General features: G+C 41.2%; 1 protein-coding gene across 1 annotated transcript in view; it reads left to right on the forward strand.

Moving 5' to 3' along the window:
* The window catches only part of CRYBG1 (crystallin beta-gamma domain containing 1), a 104,094-nt gene that overhangs the window by 13,614 nt on the left and 63,567 nt on the right, over window positions 1–26,913 (forward strand). Inside the window, exon 2 of the mRNA XM_035109300.2 lies at window positions 21,020–21,158. Within this exon, the coding sequence (XP_034965191.2) occupies window positions 21,020–21,158 (139 nt within the window). The remainder of the gene's footprint in view (window positions 1–21,019; window positions 21,159–26,913) is intronic.

Raw genomic sequence — 26,913 nt, forward strand, 5'->3', positions numbered from 1 at the left:
GCCTGGGACTGCTTGGAGTTAGACTCCAACAGTATCCAGAGGGCCATAGGTTAGCCCAGTGTTTCTCAAACTTAGATATCCAGCTGTTGTTGGACTACAACTCCCATCAACCCTAGCTAGCAGGACCAGTGGTGAGTTGTAGTCCAATGACAGATGGAGACCAAAATTTGGGAAACACTGGGTTAGCCACTTTCGTGGGGAGAACATTTCCATTGTTGTACTTCAGAGCAATTAAATACATTCCGCATTTGTGAGAGAGGATGATGATAATCTGATTTCTATGTGAGTACCAATAAATGTGATCATTCTCTTAGACTGCTGCACAGGAGTTTTCTTAGAGATCATAGTACTGAGGTGAGGATGCTACCACTCCTTTTTCTCACGATCCTATTAGAATGGACTTCAGAAGGGATTTCTCAAGTTGGTGAAATTTCAGAGGCACAATCCAACTGCCAGATCCAGCAACTTTCAGCTTGCTGTAGTTCACTGCCATGCTTTTCTGTTCTTGTGGCTTAGAGTTTGCCCACAATTCAGCCCTCATAATTAATATTAATTAATAGGAACAGGCTATCTATATGGATGCCAACATCAAAGTTTGGGGCAAGTAATTTTTGGTAAGAAAATCCTAGGAGAGTTTTAAGTAACAAAATATGCAGCAAAGTAAAAAAAAATGGAAATACCGGCTCTTAGAAATATGTCCTTCCAAGTGAGTTCCACTATTTCCCTCTTTCTCCAGCATAGAAAAATATCACGTTTGGTTAGTTATAAATTGGCTTACTTACAAACTCTTCAAAGGTCTGGTTCATGTACTTTTTCATACATCAGTAAGAAAAGTTTCACAGGCAGTTAAACGTAACTTAATTACAAAGTGTTGAAAGTGCCTAAGTTTTATGGACAGGTGGAGTCCCCCAAACCCCCAGGTGACCCCCTGAGCATAATAAAGATGCAAGACAATGTGCTATGGGATTCAAATTGGCCACAACTTTATTAAGATTCAGATGTAGGGAGATCTTGGCTCAGGCACTGGGCATTATCCTTCCCAGTCCCCAGCTGGGGTTCTGGGAGGCTTCAGGGTTATCCACATGTATGGGGGTTGGGGCTGGCTCTGGAGAACATATGTTCAAGCAGAGAGAGCCCGCCCCCTGTTTGCCGCCGCTGGAAGGGGGAAGCGATTATGCCTATTGGCATGGTCAAGGCTTCCCCCAATACCCCAATCTTGTTGCCGCAAGGGGGGTGAGGTCTCCGCCTCATGCTCCTTCCTCTAGGAAAATCGCCAAAGAATTCCGCCCAAGGCCTGACACTGCCAAAGTTGTGACGTATTGCTACGGGAAAGGCGAAACCTGCGAATGCAGGAAAATTCTTTCCGACCCTTCAAAAGTGGCCTTGACATAGCAGCGCCTGTGTACCTGTAGAGAAAAGGTTAACCTGCAAAATAACTTGAATGAGGGTGTGGAGGGTGGGAGAAGCTCTGGAACCAACTGGTGCTTGGAGGTAAGATTCAAATTCTATTGTGTGAGTCGGACAGTCCCTCCCCTTACCTGGCCATCCCCTGGCAACACCTCCCCAGGCAGGATTGGACGCTGGGCTTGGGTAGGTGGAGACCCCTGGCATCCTACTTGGGAAGGCGGTGCCAGCCCCGGACTACCAGGGAATCGCCCTCTGGGATCAGGGGGCTGTGCTCGACCACGCAAAAGTCGCCCCCCATTTGATGTGTGGAGCGGTCATTACTGACATACGAACTCAAGAGTGGCTGGTGAGAGCTATGCTGTTGAACATGAGCAAGCAGCTCAAACCTCTTCACACCCTGAGCTTCTCATGTAGACTAGGTAGAACAATAGGTTTGTGAAAGCTACTTAAAACAATGTGAAATTATATGTATACAACATAGAGGTGAAGTGCCTTGTTTTTATATCCTATTTAGGCTTTGGCAGAGACTTTCTAAATCACATTTCCTTTGTACTGAAAAAGCAGAGGTGGAGAATTGGCATGCCAAGTAATTTGTATGGAAATGAACTACCTGCACAAATATTTGGTGTGCTTTAGTGGAGAAGATCATGCTAGTTAACAAACTATTCTGACCAGAGGCATACCTAGGCACCCATGTGCCCTTGGCAATGAGCTCTGCCAAGGCCCCCAGAGCAGTGGAGCAGCAGCCTGGGGAGTGTGTGGACAGGCAGGCACCTAGCCACTCCAAGCCAGAGTGAAGATGTGCAATTTTCCGGGCACAATTAAAAGTGTTGGTGTTGACCTTTAAAGCCCTAAATGGCCTCGGCCCAGTATACCTGAAGGAGCGTCTCCACCCCCATCATTCTGCCCGGACACTGAGGTCCAGCACCGAGGGCCTTCTGGCGGTTCCCTCACTGCGAGAAGCAAAGCTACAGGGAACCAGGCAGAGGGCCTTCTCAGTAGTGGCACCCACCCTGTGGAACGCCCTCCCATCAGATGTCAAATTGATAAATAACTACCGTGTTTCTCCGAAAATAAGCCATACCCCCAAAATAAGCCATAGTGATAGGCAGTTTAACCTTGTAGGTTAAACTGTACCATACTTAATAAAAAAAAATAAGACATCCCCTGAAAATAAGCCACCGTGTTGTTGTTTTTTTGAGGAAAAATAAATATAAGACGGTGTCTTATTTTTGGAGAAACACGGTACCTGACATTTAGAAGACATCTGAAGGCAACCCTGTTCAGGGAAGATTTTAATGTGTGACATTTTAATGTATTTTAAATCTTTGTTGGAAGCCACCCAGATTGGCTGGGGAAACCCAGACAGATGGGCGGGGTACAAATAATAAATAAATAAATTATTTATTTATTTATTTATTTATTTATTTATTTATTTATTATGCACTCCTGGGCCTTTGCCCATGGCGTGGGCCAACCTAACCAACCCCTAGGCATGCCCCTGATTCTGACTGCAGTTAGAACTATTTTTCCTCATTGCTGCTTTGAAAGCAAGTTCAGTTATATATTTTGCTTTAGAATCACTTTTATCTTCCAGCATTTCCCCACCCCTATGCCAGTATAAAAACATTGGACCGCACTTCAGTGTTGTCATACATTACACTCTCTCACTCCTGCCACAAGCAAACTAAGTGTAAGTATTTACATGGCTAACATAATCCATTATCCCTCAGCCACAACCCTACCACCTGCAAAATGGGTGTGATAATGATGGATTTTATCTGCATTGACTGTTTATTGTTTAAAATGTTTGCAAATTCAGGAAAAAGAATAGATTGGAGGGTATGAAATAAGACACAAGTTAGAAAGATCACGAACTGCTGTCTTTCTTCTTATTGCCTTTTGGGTTGTGGTTGTTGTCTAAGAAAAGCCTCCAAGCACTGGCGGAGGAAGAAAAGGGCAGGGGGAGTGCGACTCCCCCGGCAGCGTGATCCCGATGGAGTGCCATCACACCTGTGCCCCCGCAGACGCAGACCATGCCCCCATGGATGCGCATCAGCCACGCCCACGCCTGCTCTCTGCCACTGCCTGCAAGAAACCCATAAACACAAAACCAAGCTCTAGAGTCTAATTGGTGTTTCAGTCTAGCCTTCTCTTGGTTAGATCGGCTTTTCTAGATTCTTCATTCATTAGCTAAAAACACTGAAAACCTGAGATCTGGTAGATGCAAAGTAAAGGCACTTGCAGTTATTGTCACTAGTTGACGCTAGTGATACTAGAGTTACAGATGGCGTAGCAAACCAAGTAAAGTGTTCTTTGCCACTCAGCAACCTTGGAGTTTATTTATTTATTAAATTTGTATACTGCCCTTCATCCAGAACTCTGAGCGGTTCACAACATAAAAATACAAGATAACAACACAAAATGCTTAATACACAGTGTTTGTCTGCTCCTTTTGGTACAGCCCCACAACAAAATATTACACACATTTCCCCATATATTCCAGGTTCTACATGCGCTTTGGCTCTTAAAAAAAAAAAAGGAAGGAAGGAGTTTGGTGATTTTAACTCATCCTGGAAGACAGTTTCTCACCCCCACCCACCAGAAGAACCCATGCCCAAATCTTTCTTGTGATGTATGAGTGCTCCCCTAAAATAATAATTGATAACACTGCTAAGCCTTCTAAAACATCTGTCTATAAAGTCGTTGTGGTACCCAGATGTTGAGTTCTACTCAGTACCTAAATGATTATTCTAGTTCATCTCATCCTTCTCATAAACTCAGACTATATAGTGCACTAGGATGGTGGTGCATATTGTGTGTGTCTGTGTGTTTCACAGTGAACGCATGACACCGAAGGGAAGAGATTCAGATTTAGAAACCTTGCCAATGTAGAAAAAACAATGGCGTTGCCAAGCCACTTGCCACCTGACAAGTCTGTTCCTGTGAAGTCAGCCGTTTAGTTCCTCCTCAAAAGGCCCGGATGAAACTACAGGAGCACACATACACTTTGCATAAATCATTCAACATCTCTCCCAGGCAAGCCCACGTGTGCTAAGTTTTAGAAAAGCACAAATTGAACCAAATCATTTCCTTGTTTTCGTTTAAGGAAAAGACAGTGTAGCTAACGATGTTTAGCAGAAGGCGTTTACATAATTATGTATAAATTAAGAGAAAAACGTGTGTAAATAATTACTTTGTATTTGGAGTATGAAGTTTATATACCTCACTGAAAATAAATAAATAAATTGGCACTGCAGCACCCTCACGCATTGAGATATGGAAGAAGAAAGAGGGTTTTATAGGGTTCTATCCAAAGCTGCATGAGCAGAGTTCCACTCAAATAATAGGAATTCCCTAACTTCCCTCTTCCTGACCTGTACCCTACCTCCCAAAAAAATTGTTTCCCTAAACAGGGCGGCCTTCAGATCTCTTCTAAAAGTTGTGTAGTTTTTTATGTCCTTGACATCTGATGGGAGAGTATTCCACAGGGAGGGCGCCACTGCTGAGAAGGCCCTCTGCCTGGTTCCCTGTAACTTCATTTCTCACAGTGAGGGAGGCACCAGAAGGCCCTCAAAACTGGATCTCTGTGTCTGGGCTGAACAATGGGGTGAAGACAATCCTTCAGGTATACTGGGCTGAGGCCATTTAGAGCTTTAAAGGTCAGCACCAACACTTTGAATTGTGCTTGAAAATGTACTGGGAGCCAGTGTAGATCCTTTAGGACTGGTGTTATATGGTCCCTGTGGTTTCTCCAAGTCACCAGTCTAGCTGCCGCATTCTGGATTAGTTGTAGTTTCTGAGTCACCCTGAAAGGTAGCCCCATGTGGAGCGCATTGCAGTAGTCCAAGCAGGAGATAATCAAAGGCTGTACCACTCTGGCAAGAAAGTGCGTGGGCAGGTAGGATCTCAGCTGGCGTACCAGGTGGAGATGGTAGACAGCTGCCCTGGACACAGAATTGACCTGCCCCTTCATGGACAGCTGTGAGTCCAAAATGACACCTGTTCCTTCAGGGGCACATGTACCTGCTGTCTCTAGATGTCAGTTGGAATACCAGTGCAATGAATTCTGATGCTGTGCATAAGAATTATTTGTAACTGAGTAAACAAATTATTTAATTTCAGACAATAGTGAGTGTTATAGGTGCTGCTTGAATGAGAATTAATACAGTATGTTTGTGTGTGGGCAGAGGATTCAGCTGGGGAATCTGACTGCTAGAAACTGCAGTGATGGAAAGCAGCAGGTCTTTCCAGTACTTTGTGTGAGGCCTTCTGTCAGATTTTACCCAAATGTATGCACATTTCATGAGAGCAAGAAGCAGAGAGCTCTCAGGACTGCTTCACCAGCATTAAGTGTAATCTGATGGGTGGGGGAACTACTTTGAAAGGTGTGTTTCTCACCATGTTCTCAATCATTTCAATTACTGGTACTACACTGGCATCTTTGTAGATTCATGTGTAGTAAATGTTAAAACTATGAAGAGGCCTGTAGTCTACCTAAACAGTGAAAGGACCATCAGCCAGTCAGAGATTCTGGTCACAGTTTGTTTAAGAACAAACAACTGCTCTTCTCAGATATGTTTACACTCCTATGCAACACTAACATTGCTGCTGGTAACACATAGCTGAAAAACTGAGAGCCACTTCCATATTTTTATTCCTTCAGATGTCACCTTGAAGCTAGGAAAATCCATACTGGCCAAACTCTCTCACAGCTTCAGAGCTTGTACCAGGGGCCTTGTTTAAACATGTTTCTGTTTATCCTAGGTGGTCAGGAGTATGTAGACAGCACTGCATGAAATGTGATTTGCCCAATTAGTATTATATTATCATCTTTGTGCTTTCAGATTTACTATATTTTAACCTAATCATGCATTGTCGTCAATATTTCAGACATATAGGAAATACTCATAGAAACCCAGACAGGAAGGATTGTTGCACTACAGAGGGAGCTCTCTAAAGGGTTAGCCTGATCAGAACTAGAAAACTGAAGTCAGGAGCTGGAATATGGAAGACCTATGTGAATCATTATGTTAAAAGCATGCACTGCACTGTTTGATCAGCCTGGGGCAAATTTCTGCCTGAAGTGACCATGCATCATATATAGAAGCTCATGTTTACAAAAGGACAAATTACAACATTTGTTGTAAATGATCTAAGATTAGAAAAATTAAGTTGTCTACCTCAGAGCATTCAATGTACAGTATCACTCCATTATTAATTTTCATAATTCTTTTTGTCGAAGCAAAAAGAAAAAAAGTGTTGGAATTTTTTTTAAATCCCCAGGCTGATGCATAACAATCTAATTTTTTAAATTAAAAAATAACATCTGATTCATAAGTGCTTGTGCGCCTGTAGGATTTCTTAATATTAAATCTTTCTTTCTTGTCTCACATTTATCTCTTTTGACATTGGACTTGCAAAAACAACTGTTTGTCTTTTCAAATCAAGTTGAACCTAGTTTATTATTTATAACTATTCAGATTTTACTAACTCAATCTGAATTCCTGATAATCAGGTGATAGGACTTCATAAGTGCTTAACACTTTACTTCTGAAGTGCTGGTGATCTTCAACGCACAGTGCCAGAGTCGTGTGTGATGCTTGAGTCAGGCGCTCAAAGCTCTGCATCACCTGACATTACTGTGACACAGGGGCAAAACTAGGCTTTATTTCACTTGGGTCAAAGACCCAGTTTGACAACCCCCCATGCACATTTGTGTGTACACTCACAGAGAGAGAGGGGAGAGGCTGGGAGCCTCAATGGCACCCCTCTGGAGGTATCACCTGGGGGGGGAACCTGGTTAGCCCCTGCTCCCCGGCTCTGCTATGACTTCAAGTGATTGACAATATGTTTGTGCTTCTAGGGCAAATAGGATATTTACCAGGGAGAAGAATTTAAATTAGGAAAAGGGAAAAACCTCCAGTGTCACAACCCAGATCCAGTTTAGCCACCTGTTGCTACTTTCCAACTTTAAGAAGAAACACAGGAAATCTGATCACACTATCTCTTTTTTGCAGTTTATTTTTATTGGCTTCTTTTAACATACATTCATAAAATCACATTACATTTCAAATTTTCCTGTAATTAAACATGTGATTCTAAAACATAATAAGGAAAACAAAGGTATATTCTTAACCGTTTGATTCATTTATATTCCATTTACATGTCTGATCACACTATCTAAATCTTTAAGGCAGGTTATCACTTTACAATATATTTTGCATTTTTCTTTTCCCCCCTTGAAAATTGGTGTGGGGTATGAAACCTATATTTTAACTTGTAATGTTGACGATCAGGTATACTAGATTTCATTTTGATATTCCCAAAAGATGCTACAAAAATGTTCATTCTATCTATTTTGCATCCCCCAAAGTCTTCATTTTTGTCACTCAGTAATGTAACTAATAAACCGCATGGCTTCTCATCAGGTTTTAGATACCTTATTCTAGAAATATGTTGTCACGCTTAATTCTTGGGTTGTGTAAAAACCCACTGGGCTTGCCATAGGTGAATCTTCCTGAGTCACCTCTCAGGCAGTTTGCTTTTTGTTTCAGTTTTGCATTGCAAGCATCAGCATGCCTCAAAGCGTTTCCCTTCATATACCATGTTGCGTCAAAGTTTACTTTAACAAAAACCATGTCCGCTGTGTGGCCATGTCGTCATGATATTGTTCAATGTGTGTGTGTACTTGCTGCATCTCAAGGCTCATCAGATTCCACCAGGTCAAGAACCAGGTGGGCTTCTGATATTTCTTACAATGCAATTTCATTGTATTTTACACCCTGACTCTCTCTATAAACCTTTATTACTTGAGATCATAGTTACTTTTGTACATCACCCAACATAATGTCTAATGGACCCAAGCTTATAACCCTGAGGCAGTGAAGAAATGTAAATCAAACCATAGCTACCAATAATCTCACACATTATTTCCTTTTATGTTACATCTTTATGACTACTTAAGCTATCTATGTTTTAATTGTTTTTCTTTCATGTTTTTTTCTGAAAGCTTTCTAAACATTTTTTAAAAACATCACTAAATAGTAAGGCTTAAAAGTTGGAAAAAAACCCCAAAGGTTTAGAAAGCTTTCAAAATCCTTGCGCCATAGAGAATTTTTTTCAGTAAGTAGGATGATGTTCACAATTCAGGTTTTACACAAGTAAAACTTGTGCATTACATTACTTGGCAGGACATTATGCTGAAAAACTTTGGCAGGAGTCCACTGCTGGCCTTTTCCATGCCTTTATTGAGAGCAAACCTGATTATCCACTGACATTTTTTGGAACATTAATCTTTTGCTTTCCAGCTGTAATTCTTGTAAGTATTGTTCCCTAAATGTATCAGTTTACCAGATTGCTGACATAAATTAAGGAAGAACATTAATTTCATGTCTTGCTTATACATGTCTGGGATAATCTGTCTGGCACTGCTGTTGCAAGTTGAAAGCTAGAAAGTTGGGTAGATCCAGACGAATCAAACAAAGCACTTCCTGTATTCTCTCTCCCTGATTGTTATGTTGCTGAAGTTGGTTACTCATTCCCAGTTCCTTATTTGCTTGAATATTCACTGCACAAAGGAAAGTCAATATGTTCCTGAACTCCACAGTAAACAGTTTTCTTTTCGCCTGAACCTCCATAGCATGATCAGAGGACTCTCCCTGTTATGTACTGAGCTGAATCCTAGAACAATAGGATCCAGAATGCAGCAGTCTGATTGGTCCGCAGGAGCCACCCAATCCAGCTCCAGGTGGAAGTGAATCAGCAGCCTGATTGGGCTGCAGGAGCAGCCAATCAGGCTGGCAGAAGTGAATCCGTGACCTGATTGGCCTACAAGTGCAGCCCTGAAGTAGCCAATCACGCAAGGCCCATTGTGTAAATAATGCATATAAGCAGACATTTTGGGGAAAGAGCCATTCTTCTCTTCTCCTTTACTACTACAAGCTGAATAAAGAGCATGAACTTCACTCTCGACTCGGAGTATATTTCATTCCCCTTCAAGGCCAACAATTTTATTCATTCAAAATTATCATGGTTGTGCAACACTCATAAACGTGATGACATTAAAGACAATAAATAATAAAGACCTAACCATCACAAAATATGCTTTGGGCTGCCACATCTGGAAGAGAGTTTTGTAGAAGATTCCCTTTTTGCATGAGATTCCCTACCCAGCTGAGAGCTTCCTCCAAGTGCAAGTCGCCACATCTATGCACACCAAAGATAGCAAAAATATGTAGAAAAACATAAAGGTGCCTACCCCAAGATGCGTTTTGAGCTACAATAAGTTGTGCACCCCACATATGGGAGAGTGTCAGCCACAAGATGTTGGATGCTACCTGCCCCAGCGCATCTTCTGGGCACAAGGCACCATCACATGTGCCAATGTACACCAACAAAAGCAAAAATAACTAGGGTGAGGAATGAGAAAAATGCTTAAATTGTGCAGATTAGAATGGATGAAACAGTGCCACGTTGCTTCCATCAAACTGGAATCAGCTAGACTTGCTATAACCAACTATTGCAAACATTTATAAGAGTGCATTTGGGTGATATTTAATAGCAAAATCAATTGAATCCACTAGTCATTTACACATCCTTTGTGTAATCTTGAGAAGATGTAATTTATAAATCTTTTTACCCAGTCAGATGCACATGCTGTCTCTGCATTATTTTCATTTTCTTTCATTATTTTCATTGCCATGATCCTACACATTGTCGAAGGGAAACTCCCCACCGTAGTAGAAATCATACATTGAACAGATGGAAAGCTCTTCAATCTGAGCAGGCTGAAAGCAAAAAGTAAGGTTACCGTAACATCCGTCATAGAGCTTCAGTATGCTGATGACAACGTAGTGTGCACACGCTCAGAGGATGACCTCCAAACCATCCTAAATATCTTTGCAGAAGCTTATGAAAAGCTTGGCCTATCACTCAACACCCAAAAAACCAAAGTGCTGCACCAACAAGTACAAAATAACCCCTCTCCAGCACCACAAATCCAACTCAGTGGTGTAACGTTGGAAAATGTTGATCACTTCTCCTACCTAGCCAACATTGATGCAGAAATCCAGCATCACCTGAGCTCTGCGAGTGCGGCTTTCTCCCGATTGAAGTGCAGAGTGTTCGAGGGCCGGGACATTCACAGGGAAACAAAAATACTTGTTTACAAAGCTATTGTACTACCAACCTTACTATATGCTTGTGAAACATGGACCACTTATAAATGCCATCTCCGGCTGCTCGAAAGATTCCATCAACGGTGTCTCTGAAAATTTTTACACATTACTTGGGAAGACAGGCGAACTAATATTAGTGTACTGGAAGAAGCAAAGATCACCAGTGTTGAAGCAATGATTCTTCAACATCAACTTTGTTGGACTGGTCAATGTTGTGCAGATGCCTGATGATCGTCTTCCAAAGCAACTACTCTATTCCAAACTTAAAAATGGAAAGCGTAATGCTGGTGGTCAACAAAAGAGGTTTAAAGACTGTCTCAAGGCAAATCTAAAAAAATGCAGTATGAACACTGACAACTGGGGAAACACTGGCCTGCAAGCGCTCCAGTTGGAGAACAGCCTTTACCAAAGGTGTCATGGGCTTTGAAGACACTCAATCTCAGGACGCAAGGGAGAAATGTGCTAAGAGGAAGGCACGCTTGGTAAATCCATACCGTGATCAACTCCTGCCCGGAAACCAATGCCCCCACTGTGGAAGGATGTGTGGATCCAGAATTGGCCTCCACAGTCACTTACAAACTCATTGTTAAAACCATGTTTATGGAAGACAATCTTACTTGGTTACGAGTTATCGCCAAAGAAGAAGACATGCTGTCTCTGCATTGAGAGTTTGCAGTCTGACTGTTGTAGGGAAAGATGTGGCAGTTTGCCGTTGAGCATAACAAAAAGTGTTGCCAAACAAATGTGGCATTGGATGAATGCTAATAAAAAATTTTTATGAGACTTACTTTGTGAAAAATACATCATTTACTCAGAATATTTATAAAACTTTCATATTTGAATATCTTGAGACAGTGTATGAAATATGACATATACAAACTGTAACAAATATTTTCATTTTTTGTATGGTTTTTATTGTACTATAATTGCTGTAACCTACTTTTATATTATTTATGAAACTGCAATAACCAAACATTTTTAATAAATAAAATAAAAGGAAAATACTATAAAATTATAGTATTTTTATAGTTATCTAATTGCTCTCATAGTTGATAAAATCAAACTGCAGGTTGGATGCTGACTTAAGCCATGTTTAATGATTCAAAACCTATGGAATGTATAAAGTGGGTTATAATGCTCACATATTAATATAATTATATCCTTATGACTGTGCCTTTTTTTCTTTGGTTATACTTCTATAAAATTAATGAATAATATGATGGTAACTTCCTTTCTTGAGATCAAATAAAGGTTTGAAGAGCAAATGTTGTAAAAAAAAAGTTATTTGTGTCATTTTAACCTTAATATATACCTTCAGCAGGTATTTGTTAAAAGCACTCTGTGTGTACTAACATAACTTGTCCTGTCAATGTAATTTATATGACGACTCCAAAGAGCATTTCAAATTCTTCTGTCTGACTCTCTGGGATGAATGGGGTGGGTTTTTTTTTAACTATACTAAACATTTATTTTGTAATATACTATAACTTTTTGGAAGATGTACAATTGTTATTGTTGCATATAGCTTCCATTCACAGATATTTCATTAATCCACAAGTTTCTGATCCTTTTGCATTACTGTTTTCTTTTGGATAAGGCTGGTTTCATGCCAAAGCTGACTTTCACTATGGTTATGGAATTTGTTGATTGGTATCAAACTACTCATTTGACTTTCTTACAAAACCACTTTATACTTTATTTCTCCATGTATAACACGATGCTTTTTTGCTTTAAAAAATAGGCAAAAATTGGGTGTTGTCTTATACTGTACACGGATAGTGAATGCAGAGGGGGACAATTAATGGCAGCAGCAGCAGCAGGAGATTGGCAGCGGCAATTGGACGGGTGGCTGGGGCAAGGCGGGCATGCGATTGGCGGCTGTGGCAAGTGGGTGGGTGGGCTGTTGGTGGCTGCGAGCACACAATTGGTGGCTGCGGCAAGCGATCGGCAGTGGCGGGCAGGCGGGTGAGCTATTGGTGGAAGTTAAAATAATAAGGGGTGTCTTATACATGGGGGCGTCTTATACACAGAAAAATACAGAATTTGTCTTATTGGATCATCATTGTTCTGGAAAACAAATTTATGGTATATGTGCTGCTGAAGCGAGCACAAAAACAAATTTATGGGAAGAGCAAGCTGTATTCCCGAAATCCTGATTTGTCTGCAGTCAGCTTACATCAGAAGCTTGCTCAGCAACTGTGACTTTTTAACAGTACAGTAGTACCTCGGGTTACAGACACATCAGCTTACACACGCTTCAGGTTACAGACTCTGCTAACCCAGAAATAGTATCTCGGGTTAAGAACTTTGCTTCAGGATGAGAACAGAAATCGCGCGGCGGCGGCAGTGGGAGGCCCCATTAGTTAAAGTGGTATCTCAGGTTAAGAACAGTTTCAGGTTAAGAACGGACCTCCAGAATGAATTAAGTTCTTAACGTGAGGTACCACTGTATCTATTTTCTCTCATGAATACTTGCATTGTTTTCAGAACATTCCCCCGCTCCTCCACTTACCTCTTTAATATTATATCAACATTGAAAGTTGTTTAGCCAAATGCAATTTGTGAAAATAATTGGAAGACCCTATAAATTATAGACTGTGGCAAGATGTTAAATAATGCTAATGAACTTAATATTGTACATGGTTGAAGTAGATCAAATGGTGAAAAGCTCTACTCACATTCTACTAGAAAGTACCTTTGCAAGAACAGTCTTGAAGTAAAAAGATCTTTAGATAAATCAGTCAACAGAATCATATCTGGCTAAATACATACAAGTTATTCCAGGACTAGACAATAAAAAACCTCCGATTAGTTACAGTATACTGAAAATCCAATGACAGTATTGAAATATTATGTAAGGAATCAGCCTTATTGCAAGGGGTTGTTGTTGTTTAGTCGTTTAGTCGTGTCCGACTCTTCGTGACCCCATGGACCAGAGCACGCCAGGCACTCCTGTCTTGCAAGGGAAGATAATAGTATATCCTCCCCTTTTTAAATGGAATCCTTATCTTCCTGATAAGGATTAGATGTGTGCACCTTCACTAGACTAGTACAATGAGAGAAGCACTAATCCTCTGAGGAAATTTTAAAATAATTTTATTAGTCTTTAAGATATCAAAATATTCATTAAATGATTCAGGAATGAGAAATAAATTGTGTCACTCAAAACATAAGAATGAGCAGCTCAATAATTTGGGGGGTCTTCCTTAAAAAGCTCTACAATTGAAATATGGCAACCCTACAAAAAGCCCTCATTACAATTGCACAATCACGTTTTTTTGCAGCACTCAGTACTCTCAAATTAATTGCTTTTGTCCCCCCAGAGACAAAAATCTGAGGGTTTAAGAAATTGTGATAACCCTGCATGCTGTTTATGTTTGTTTTTATTGCCAGCAAAGGCCCTTTATCACTTTGTGGTGATTCTAAGCATCAACTTTGTTTTCGAAACAGATGGCTGTGCCACCCAGTGGTCAAACTTTGTCTACACATTATTGAAAGAAAATACAACATTTTTCAATGTTATCTGCCCCCAAATGTGCTTTTGGCTGTGGCAGATTTTGGTACCTTTGTCTCAAACACCAGGATAATCAAGTAGCATGAAGGATCTACAGAAATAAAGAAACATAGGAAATTTGAGGCCATTTCATGATGCAAAGAAGTAATTAAAAAGGCTGCTGCTGAAATTGCCTTCCATAAAAGTTCCAATGCAATGTATAAAATATAATAAAAGTGGCTAAAACACAGTCAAAAAGCAATTACAAAAATAATGGAAAATGAGTTTAAAAGCAATACAAAATACATACCTACAGATCCAGCCTCCAAGGAATGCACCGCCTACTGTTGCCACCGCAGTGGCATTGACAGCTGTAGCACATTCCTTGGAGGCTGAATTTGCCTCTTTCTAAGCAGTGCCCCCCATGATACCACCTCAGGGGTGTGGCTTCTTGGCAAACAGCAGCCACTGCTGGTCTCCTACCCCTCTTGTTCCTGATGTTCATATTTACTCACTCCTTGTTGCGCGGGACAGGGACATTTTGTGGTTATTCTCAGTTGCTAAAATGGCTTGGTCTGGCTCTGGCAAGAGGGCTCTAGAACTGTAGAATTGTAGAGTTGGTAAGGTACCTTCAAGGGTCAGGGTCATCTAGTCCAACCCCTGCAATGCATTTGTAAAGTTTTCATACCAAACTATGATAGCACCTTCAGTTTTAAAGAGCCTGCTGCAGTCTGGCCAACTCTTTAAAATTGGTAGAATTTAAAATTTTAAAATTTTAAAATTGGAGAGTGCAGAAGGGGCTACAGTGCCGAGTACTGATTTAATGAATAGATGTTTATAATATGTGTGCAATCCCATTATCATTTTCCAGGTACAAAAATGTTGCAATTTGAGTTCTGTGTTACTATAATTTTAAAAGAAGAACTAAACTATGAGGATCATGCACAACAAATACAAAACAAATGTACTTTCATTACATAGAAACAGATAATGCAGAATAGTCATTTTTATTAGTGACATTCATAATATTCCACTGAATCCCAAACCAAGATCTGAAGTGGGACCATCTTTGATAAATTCAGGGCATTTGTGAGCTGAAGCAGGAACTCAAGCATGTGCTCAAGACATTAAGGCATTAAAAATACTGCAAGCAGTGGACTCGTCCACAGAACTTCACCATGTGTTTAAGGCTTTCTGAGTTCAATATTACTGGGCAGTGTTCACTGCCCCCAACCAGAACCCATTTCACTTTTTAAAAATAGTGAACTAGCTGGGAGTGCTGTGTCCTGGCTGCTCTTAAGTAGGCAGTTGTAAGGATGCCCCTGAAAAACTCTCCCTGAATTAAAAAAAATGACTAGTTGCTAATATTCCCACCTGGGGTAAGGTGAGTGAAGGAACAGCTGGTGTAGAGTTTACATCAAGGCACTAGCAGGAGCACCAGATTGACTGAGCCATGTGGCCCTGTCCCTTCATTGCCCAGGTAAGTGGCAACAATGCTGCTATTGGTAGTGTAGTTCTATGGCACCACCCTGTGGCTACTCCTGCTCAAGTGGGTAGTTGCTGTGCAACTCCAGGATATATTTGATTACTCCAGTTATATGAATCCCAATACTCTATTACTGTCTTCCTGTTATTTGGGGAAGACATTTTCATTAAAATTTTCAACCCTGCATTTGATGTGGCTTTATGTTCCTGTTTTGTTTTATTTTCCACTGTATATTATTATTATTATTAATTATTAAAACACTCTGAAAAATTTATTTGAAGCACTGGAATATAATAAAATAGGTAAGGTATAACCCAATAAAGAATTGCTTTCCCAAAACTTAATTGTGAAAAAGCATAGTAATATGACCAAAGCAATACTAGACACGAGGAAGAGTTCAGTCTGTAGAGAATGGGGATCTTAATCTCAGGGTCATGGGTTCGAGCCCCACATTGGGTGAAAAGATTCCTGCATTGCAGGAATCCAACTCTACTATTCTATGACAAAAGAATTGAGTGAGTGTAGTTGCAAGTAGCTCTTCAACAACAACAAAAACAACAACAACAACAGTCCGCGGGCAGATAGGATTTCAGCCTGCATACCAGATGGAGCTGGTAAACAGCTGCCCTGGACACAGAATTGACCTGCGCCTCCATGGACAGCTGTGAGTCCAAAATGATTCCCAGGCTGCACACCTGGTCCTTCAGCAGCACAGTTACCCCATTCAGGACCAGGGAGTCCCCCAAAACAGGGAGTGCCCGCCTCCTGTCTCCCCAAAACAGTACTTCTGTCTTGTCAGGATTCAACCTCTCCAATAGTATGAAATGTGCTTCTCTAATGAGATTGAATTCTATTCTTCTTATCTCAGGTCAACATAAGATACTCCAGCTCACTTTTACCTTTACAAAATGTGCACATGCAAATTTAGGAAGAGTTTTGTCCCACTTCAGATCTTGGTTTGGGATTCAGTGGAATATTCTGAATGTCACTAATAAAAATGACTATTCTGCATTATCTGTTTCTATGTAATGAAAGTACATTTGTTTTGTATTTGTTGTGCATTCTGCATTTTGAATATCAGTTTAGCCAGGACTTTTTTTTTTCAGCTGGAACTCACCAGAGCTCAGTTCTGGCACCTCTCAGGTGGGCACCATTGCCAATATAAGAGAAGAGAGGCATTCCTGGTGAGTTCCAGCACTTCTTTTTCTAGAAAAATAGCACCGAGTTTAGCATTTTTCAAAAGCTTTTTATATTGCAGTACCTGTACTGATTCATACGATAACTTGCTTGATATAATCAGTCCACTAGGTGGCAGGGTTTCATACAAAGTTGTAATATTTCCGACTTGCTCTTATTTGTTCCTATACAGTATGTACTACTATGCTGAAACTTCATATCACAATGAAAATGGTGTTTTCAGGCTTCATAGATGTGTGCAGCCAAATACTCTTCCTCATTCATGCCTCTTTCATCCTTGTTTCAGAGGCTGTTCACAGCCCTGATTGGCTGCTGCTTCAGTGCCTCTGACATTTTGTTGTTCTTGCTAGCAACATGGTGTCAACTAAGTGGGAGCCATACAGTCAGCATCCTGACACCACTACTGTACTCCATGCAGCCAATCCCACTGACTACATGCTGGCATTACAAAGCCAATTCTTAGTGAGGTCTAGAACCTTTGCCTTCATCCAGACAATATGTTGGGTAGGAAGACAGTTTACAAATACTATTCATCTCCCAGACCCCAGGGACTTAGCTATAGCTCTATATCTTCATATCATCTTACTATACTGCTTTGTTAAGTTCAAATCAATATGTATCAGTTTTGCCTTACATCTTTTGTTAGTCTTTCTAGTGTGCTGCTCTGCTGCAAAAGTTGCTCTGCATTTTTCTATGTTCTCAGTCAGGAAACCCATGTACCAAGTGTCAACCCAAACATTTTTGTTACCCAGTATCGGATATTAACCTGGGTTGATGTGCAATTAATTAATTCGGTTCTCAATCAATTAAATATGACTTAAAAGTTTGTTTTTCTTAGTATTTAATTACATAAATCCTCAAAACAGCTTACAAATAATCAACAAAAGTAAGATGGCTAAAAGCATAAAAGCAGTAACATCAGAACAGTATAATTAAAACAACAGATATAAATTGCAGATAAAATGGAGAGAGGTGTCAGCCAATTCTGCACAACTTGGTGTTGATTAAAGAAAGGCATCCAGACAGAGTTTTGCATGAGCCAGAGACAGCTCCCAAGAATCCTGCCAGGAGCTTCTAAACTGGTTGGAGAAACAGCTGCTTCACTTCTGAAGACAAGTAGGAAACCAGGCATTCCACCAGAGGGCACTCAAGTGTGAGCATCTCCAGGGATATTACACCCTAGGCCAGGCTTCCTCAAACTCGGCCCTCCATATGTTTTGAGACTATAATTCCCATCATCCTTGACCACTGGTCCTGCTAGCTAGGGATCATGGGAATTGTAGACCAAAACATCTGGAAGGCCGAGTTTGGGGAAGCCTGCCCTAGGCCAACCAAGAATAAGAGGACTCCTTTGCTGCCTCGAATCAAGGCAGCCTAAGCCAACTCCAAATAAAACTGGTGTCCATGCCTGCTGTCCCTGGGAAACATAAAAAAGGCTTTATCTGGGGCTACCACATTTAGGCTGCAATTACATACCTTTGTGGAAGTACATGCTATTGAACTCAATGAGACCTCTGAAAAGATGTGTAGGGTTAAACCGGTAATAGGATTGAACTGTTAGTCTGTTTTCATTTATATAAAGATAATGTCTGATTAAAATGCCTTTTGTAATGCAAGTACGTATAAAAACTGAGCATGTAAGAGACCTATGTAAGAAGGAATGAAAGATACCTCTTTTAGCACGGTGTGTGTATGCTTTACAGTACATAATCTTTTTTAAAATCATTCTTTTCTTTAGAAGCATTGTTTTTTCTCACTTGCAAATTTAGGTACCCTGTTTCTCATATTTTAAGACATACCCATAAAATAAGCCATAGCAGGATTTTTAAGCATTCAAGGAATATAAGCCATACCCCGAAAATAAGACATAGTGATAGGCGCAGCAGCAATGCCGGCTGCGGCAGGAGGAGGAGGAAAAATATAAGACATCCCCTGAAAATAAGCCATAGTGTGTTTTTTGAGGAAAAAATAAATATAAGACATGTCTTATAATATGAGAAACACGGTACTGCTAAAACTAGTTTTGTTAATTGACAAATTAAATATTCAGTGCTTTTTTCTGGGGGTACACAGGGGTACGCATACCCCTTAAACATTTTGTGAATCTAAGTTTGGTCTCATTGAGGGGCAGTATTTCTTTTTTTTTAATATCATTTTTATTTCAACATTTCTGAATTAGGTACATACAGCAATGGAAATTAATGCATATACAGAAATAAAAGCAAACATACAAGTCTATGTACCTCTTAAATAAACTTGCTTTTATACAATCAAACTTTAGTTGTGTCGTGTTTATCTTTACTCTTCCTATAACGTTCATCTTCTCCACTTGTTCTTTCGAACTGGACTTCCTCCTGTTTCTTTCTTGGTTTTATTTCCCATTCCACCGTTTTCGGTATTTCAATATGCATTGGAAAATGAGAGTACCCCTAAACATTTTTTAAGAAAAAAAGCACTGCTAAGATTTATTTAATTGGGTTGTAGGATTAATTTTGAGCCTAGTATTCTAAATGTAAGAAGGTCTGGTGGAACTCCCCACAAGAGGAATTCCATAACATAGATGCCACCATCAAGAAAACTTGCATTCATTGTAGGATGTAGTCTTGGCACAAAGGATGAATATTTTATTTATAACAAACAAACATTACACTAGGCATTAGAAAATGCCCACCAGAAATCTTATGTCCTCAGCTGATTCATAGCCTCGTCTTTAGAGCTTTTGTGTAAGACCTGGAGTGGACTGATCTGGACCCTGGTGAACTGGAACATACATAAAGCAGGGATATTGTACCTGTAGCTACCAATCTGGCCTTTCTAAATGGTGGAATCCAGAGCAGGACTTCATTTGAAATTTGAGCTAACTGAGAGAGTGCCTCATACAGAAAAAGGTATTATTTCCCAGTTCAAAAGTGGCACTATTAATTATGTGTAGAACCCACACTACCGGTACTAGGAAATTTGTTGGCTAGGGCATTTTGCCTGCTGCATTTTGGATCTGTTAGAGTTCTAAACATACACCCAGGCAGCTCCAAGTTGCATTCAGGCATAGAACTGGGTGTTAAAATTTAGGGTAATAGCACACTCTATGTTACCACCTAACAACTGATATTCAGTTTTATTTTCTTCTGAATATGGAAGTCACCTTTAGCAGTCATAGCTAATATCCACCGGCAGACCCATCTTCCACGAAACCCATTTTATATCACCCAAACAAATGACCATGGCATCTTGTGGCAGTTAATTCCATTAACTAAATTATATGTGAAGAATAGCCTTTTTCATCAGTCTTACTTTTTACTGCTAATAAATGTATATGGACAGCATGTGCTCTGCGTGGTCTAATGGGAGGGGTTGGGGAGGGGGTTATTGCTTTGTTCTTATTCTTATTTTTATTATGTCTTTTGTGTTTTTTGCCTTGTATTTTGTGCTGTGAACAAAAGGGTGGTACAGTGGTACCTTGGGTTACAGACACTTCAGGTTACAGACTCCGCTAACCCAGAAATAGTACCTTGGGTTAAGAACTTTGCTGTGGGATAAGAACAGAAATCTGCTGCAGCAGCGGGAGGCCCCATTAGCTAAAGTGGTACCTCAGGTTAAGAACAGTTTCAGGTTAAGAACGGACCTCCAGAATGAATTATGTTCTTAACCCGAGGTACCACTGTACAGTATACAAATGTTGTTGTTGATGCTGATGCTGATGCTGATGTTGTTTTTCTCCTATTGCCAGGCCAGCATGTATTGACAGATGAGAGTTGTTCGTCTCTATTATTTTTCATAATCTTTGAAAACTTTCTACTGTGTTTTTATGACATAATAATCAGAGATGCAGGCGCTCCTGAGGGAATAATTGCATGGTTATTCAATGGAAGAGATAGCAATTGGCACCACCCCTGAACTGCTGTAGCACTTTATAGGTTTTGCTATGTCCCAAATAGCAAAAGCTATAAATATTTAGGAAAAAATGAAAACTGCCTTTCACAACTGGCCATATTTCACCTTCAACAAAACAGGTGTAATTTAAGAATAAAGAGAAATGTGAGACCTTTCTTGATGCCTTCTTGAACCAGATCCAAGCATTATTAATTTAAGAGTTAGATACAAAGCTGATTTTATGTCGTTTTTGGATGCAGACACGTAATATTTGTCACATATTAAGACTTTAATCACAATGATCTCTAATACAGCTTCAATTTAACACCCTAATACAATGTTTCTGGTCAATTTCATTAAATGGCAAAAATATTATGTGTTTTTCAGATATTTTGACATGCCTGATACACAATTTGCTGCTCAGGCCAATCAGCTGCCTCTGCTATCCTCACAGGAGACACAGTTTGCTTATGGTATTCCAATGGATTCAATAACTACATCTACATTGCCAGCATCATTTAAAAAGGTAAGGAGGAACTAAAAGTATGAAGAGTGACATTGTTTTAATTTATTTTTTAAAGTTAATTTTGAAAAATAATACCATACATAGAAATTTCTTACCTGAGGTATAACAGAAGTATCAAATGACCGGGGGGCGGGGGGAATTGATGACAAACAAAGAAGCCAGATGTCTTTTTTCCATTTGGGTCCATGAAATATGTACAAAGTACAAAGATAAATTATATAAGAGTATAATGACATTGAGCTACATGTGCATTCATCCATAGAGGGAATCAATAAGAATTTTAAAAACAAATAAATTCCTTGTGTTCCCAATTTTCTCCACAAGTAAATGCTTTTGATAGGCTGACATGAGGAAACTGGAATATTATCAATATTCTATATCAATGCTTATTCCAGTTTAGACCCACTGAAGCCAGTGAACTGAATTGGCTTAAACTGGTGTGATTTGGCTTAGCAGGAGGTTTCAATGTACTGTACAAATTCATTTAATTCCTCCACTTAAGTTATTCATCTTATTTATATAAGTATTATATCATGCCAGCAACTTAGCATAGAGGGAGGGTGCTTATTACTTCTCTTGTAGTGTGAGAACTATGTTTAAGTGATTACCTTGTAGACAAGGTTGTGCAACGCCTTACTTCTCATAACTTACTTTAAAGGCGTCTGGCTTGGTGAATAGCCTAATTTTCTCATAAACAATAGTAAAGCATAGGCTAAAAGCTGAAGAAAACTGGCCAGTTTGCTTTTCTGCCGAAAGACAAGAATGTAAAATAAAAATGAAAGGATAACTTCATGAATTTTGTTTATGTTTATTTTAAATATTTATAGGTTGCTTTGCTCAAGGCAGCAAGCAACAACATAAACATAACTTTATAAATAAAATTACAATGGTATTACACTATATTAGAAACTTTAGATAATAGGCAGCAAGGTCATACTTGGACTAGACCAGGGGTCAGCAACCTTTTTCAACAGGGGGCCGGTCCACTGTCTCTCAGACCTTGTGGGGGGCTGGACTATATTTTGGGGAAAAAAATGAACGAATTCCTATGCCCCACAAATAACCCAGAGATGCGTTTTAAATAAAAGGACACATTCTACTCATGAAAACATGCTGATTCCCGGACCGTCTGCGGGCCAGATTTAGAAGGTGATTGGGCCGCATCCGGCCCCCGGGCCTTAGTTTGGGAACCCCTGGAGTAGACCCACTGAAAACACAGAAATGAGTACATTGAGCATGTCTAATAATGGAGAGCACACTTTAAAATTAAAATAAAAGTTATGCAGCACTTTTTAAAATGGTGTTTGAAAATTTGCAAATATCGCGACTAGGTAAAGAGCATAGAATTTTATATCAATAAAACTTTTGCCTTTTAATTCAATATTGTACTTCATTTAGATATAGCTGATATTATATTTAATTTTGCCTGATTCTTGCTCACACTGCAACTTCAGTTTCTCCTCTATTTAAGATGCTCATGATAGCATCCACAGTCAGTATGTTCCCATTCTTGCTTGAGTGCTGAGTTGTGACTTCTGTCCCCAGAGGTCAGGTTTCTCTTTCCCAGTGCTACACATCTGCCCATACTGACTATATTACAAGATCATGATAATAGGAGTTCCCCTAAGGGATAATAGGAGTTCCATAAGGGATTATCATTTGTCCACTGCAGTAATAAACATAAGCTAAGCCAGCATGGACGTACCCAGCGAGGGGCGGGGGGGGAAGCTGCCCCCCCCGAAGCAAAATTTTTTAAATGGTTATAAAGTGATGAAACGAGGAGGCTAATATTTTTTCCCCTGCAACAAGGCAGGCACTCCTCCTCGCTTCTTCCCCCCCACCCTCTCATTCACTCCTTATCTTTAAATCCGATCTTAATCCATTCAGGCTTTAACTGCTAGCCTGTCCTGAGCAGTCGAAGCCCCCCCCGTTTTGATTTCTAGCCTCTCTTAGCCATTCCCTCTTTCGCTCTATCGTCCTTTTTTTGCCTTCCGATCCAACTTTCCCCCACCCGTTCCTTTTCCCATTCCTTCCCTTCTGACACTCCCCTCCGTCTCTTCCCTGACCTTTATCTTTCTCCCATCGCTCTTGGCTAGATTACGGGCTCCTTTGCTTTTGTCTAAGAGCACCCGGGCCCACCCCCCTCTCCCCTCCCTGCATTTTATCCTGTTCCGTGGAATGAAGAACGGAGTTTTTGCAGTGGTATTTTGGTGAGCAAGTAATCCCCTTGCCCCTGAAAGTTAGGCGGCCCCCAAAAACTGAAGTTTTAACCCTGCACCCCAATAAAATGGGTGATGAAACAGGTCATTTCCCCTCTCTAAAAAAAACCCACTGAACCCCACTAAAACGGGGTAGATCACCTCCAGTTTATAACTCTGCGAGTAGATTGCAGTCTCCTGGAAGTTGGCCACCCCTGCTCTAAATCATAGCCCGAGTTTCTCCTTGCTACCGGTATTTGCTGTACAACGTTTGTTCATTGTCATTGTTTTGATTTGCTGGTTTGGGGGCTTGGTGTAAGGAAAAGGGGTGTTTGTTTGGGGGGGGGAGCGCCTGAAGGTCCTTAGCTCCCTTGCGGGAGCCGTTACTATGTCTAATAATTGTGTTCTGTTCCCGGGGCAGCAGTTGGCGCAGTTCGCTGCGATCTGTGGCTATTTCTCTGTTCTAGAGGGAGGCTTTGTATTATTGTTTGTGGTAGCCTAAATTGTTTGCTTTAAGAGTACATCGTAGTGTGTGGTCAAGCGATTTTTGCTCTGCTTATTTTAGGTGGGGATCGCCATAAGACACCCCCCGAAAATAAGCTATAGGCTTATTTTGTTGAGGAAAATAAATATAAGACAGTGTCTTATATTCGGAAAAACATAGTATACCGTGTTTCCCCTTTTTTAATACGTAGTCAAAAAGTAAGCCAGGGCAGCAATTTTAAGCATTTGCGAAGTATAAGACATACCCCGAAAATAAGACATGCCTGCCAACCCTGCCGAGGAGGCCTGCCACCCCACAGCCCAGAAATGTGAGCTTCTGGAATTTCTCCTCCAAGGCTTATCACTCCGCCCGGCACTTTTGCAGTAGCTGTGCCATGGTGCCAGGGCTGAGCGCGCACTCCTCCCGCTGTTGCTGCTGTCCGGAAGAGCGACGAAGCCGAGCGAGTTCCGCCCCCCCCCGCCGACCTGCCGACCCGGCCAGAGGGCCGCATCGGGCCCTCCCCGCCGCCGCCAGCCTCCTGCCGCCCCACCCCCAGCTACCGATCCGAGGAAGCCCCGCTGCCGCCACCAGTCCCAAAGCTGCGCTTCGGCTCGGGGGAGTGGCGGGGAAGGCAGGCTGGCAGGCGGCAAGCAGCGCCCGCTGAGCTTCGGCTCCAGGGCTGTTGTCGCCTGCCTGCTTTCCCTGAGGAAGCCCCGCTGCTGCCGCCAGTCCCCCGAGCTGCGCTTTGGTTCAGGGGACTGCCGCGCGCCTGACATCACCGGGGCCAGAATGCGCTCCCCGCGCGCCTTCTCCCGGGGAGCCTCGGTGCGGCGCTTCGCAGGCAGCCCCCGCGGGAAGCCTGCAGCTACAGCGGGGACCTGACCTGGCAGCGGAGGTGGCGGAGGCAGCCCTCCCGGGCCATTTGCATGCGCCGCAGATGGGAGCGCATTGATTCCTGCAGGTTGCGCGCGCACGCCCAGCCTGCTCTCCCCGCAGCCCAGAACTGGCAGCTGCTGCAGCGCGGAGTGTGCAGCAGCACCGGGCGGAGCACCCGAGCCAGCAGCCGGGCCTCTGCCTGGCCCGGCTGAGGAGGCCTGCCACCCCGCAGCCCAGAACTGGCGGCTGCTGCAGCACAGAGTGCTCGGAGAGCCCAGCAGAGCCACGGAAGCAGAGAGCCTGCGAGGAGGGAGGAGGAGGACTCCTCTGTGCTGCTTGGCAGTGGCACTTTAGCAGCATGGTCATGGACACCCCGGGGTAGGGGCCCTTCCTGGCAGGGTGGCTGTGGCCCCTCAGCACAAGCCGAGACCCAGGGCCGACAGGGTGCTCCCTCCCCAGCCCAGCCTGCTCCATCTGAACGTGGGGAGGGAAGGAAGGCATGGGCGTATGTGTATGTGCGCGCGTGCACGGTCTAGCCTGCCAAAAGTTCTGCGGGACAGTGAACCGGCCCCCCACATTAAAAGTTTGCTGACCCCTGTTCTGGACAGTGTTGCATGCTCTCCACCTGCTCTGGCTTCCCATATATTACCAAGCTAAGTTCAAGTTCTTTTGTAGATATACAAAGCCCAGAACAGCTGTAAGGTACTGTAATAAAAACAGTAATAATAATAATAAAAGACATCCCCTGAAAATAAGACACCGTGTGTTTTTTTGAGGAAAAAAAGTTATAAGACGGTGTCTTAAAAAAGGGGAAACACGGTATATAATTTTCTTAAAATTTTGGTTTCATTCGTCTTTTCCGTGCTGAAATGTCACAACCTGAACGACCATGGTTCCCCCACCCCCAGTTTTGATCCTGAGTACGCCCCTGTAAGCCAGGGAGCTTCCTGGTGAGACACTTGCCTCAACTTCAAAAGAGCTGGCAAACATTCCTCCCACACCTGGATTTGATGATGACATACAGTTTTAATTTCATTTGGCATCTTATCAGGCAAGGACAGCAAAATCCAGTCTGCTTAGTAAATGCTTTTGCAAAATCAATTCAAGGGTTGCCATAACAGGCCACTGCTTATCTTGAGCATCATCTGGCATTCTCATTACCCAGTGAATCAATTAATTGTGTTTTCTCTTCTTGTGAAAGTCTGCCTAATTCACCACTAAGACTCTATTTGTGATTCAGAGTGATTCAACAATAGTTTCCCATCCTTTGATATCAGGCTAATTCCTCTGTAATGTATTATCTCAGAGGTTCCCAAACTATGATTGGGCTTCATTCAAGTGCTCCACAGCACGTCTGTGAAGAACACTTACAATTTGACATATGGATTTCCAATAATAATACACTATATAAGAAATAAAAGAACCACTAAAAATCATTTATAATCATGCAACATCTAGCACAGTGCATTACAATTTTTTGTTTTTTTGTTTTTCAAATGTGATTATTTTGTATCCTGAGAAAAAATTATTTATTTCATTTGCTTCTTTATGATGTCTGTTTGATTTCTGTTTATGTTAGAAAATAATTAATAAAGATCAATTAAAAATATTATTATTATTATTACCAATTATTATAATTATTACCAGGAACCCCCCCAGCAGTTTTCATAAGGTCTGTGGGGGCAGAGGGAGTTGGGGAACCTTTGTATTATCATAAACATTTTTCAAATGAAACAGTCTCTAGCTTCCTCATCACTCTGATACTATTCCATAAAATAAATTCACTGGTCTCCATTTGCCATTGCTTCTGAGATTAGTTAAATTTATGGTGGTAGATTGGTTTCTTTCTTTTTAATGATTGCTGCACCTTCTTTAGTAAGATGCTCCCCTTTTTGCTGAGAATTCAACCTAGGACTGCAGGTGTTCTTGATGCAGACATCCATTATTTTCTGTTTACTTAGCTGCTCGCAATTAATTTATATGTGGGATCAGTTTCCATAATTGTCTGTTTTCTTTATAGCTTTGTGATTAATAACAATTAATGTGACAACTTGCTTTAAAATACACTGTATTTACCACTGCAGTGTTAATTGATTAATCAAACTACTCATTTAGGCTGCAATCCTGTACACACCTAGGAATATGCCCCTCTGAATTCAATGAGAGCTACTAAGATTAAACTGATAATCTACCCAAA

Source organism: Zootoca vivipara, chromosome 3 (assembly GCF_963506605.1).
Source record: "Zootoca vivipara chromosome 3, rZooViv1.1, whole genome shotgun sequence".
Taxonomy (NCBI): domain Eukaryota; kingdom Metazoa; phylum Chordata; class Lepidosauria; order Squamata; family Lacertidae; genus Zootoca; species Zootoca vivipara.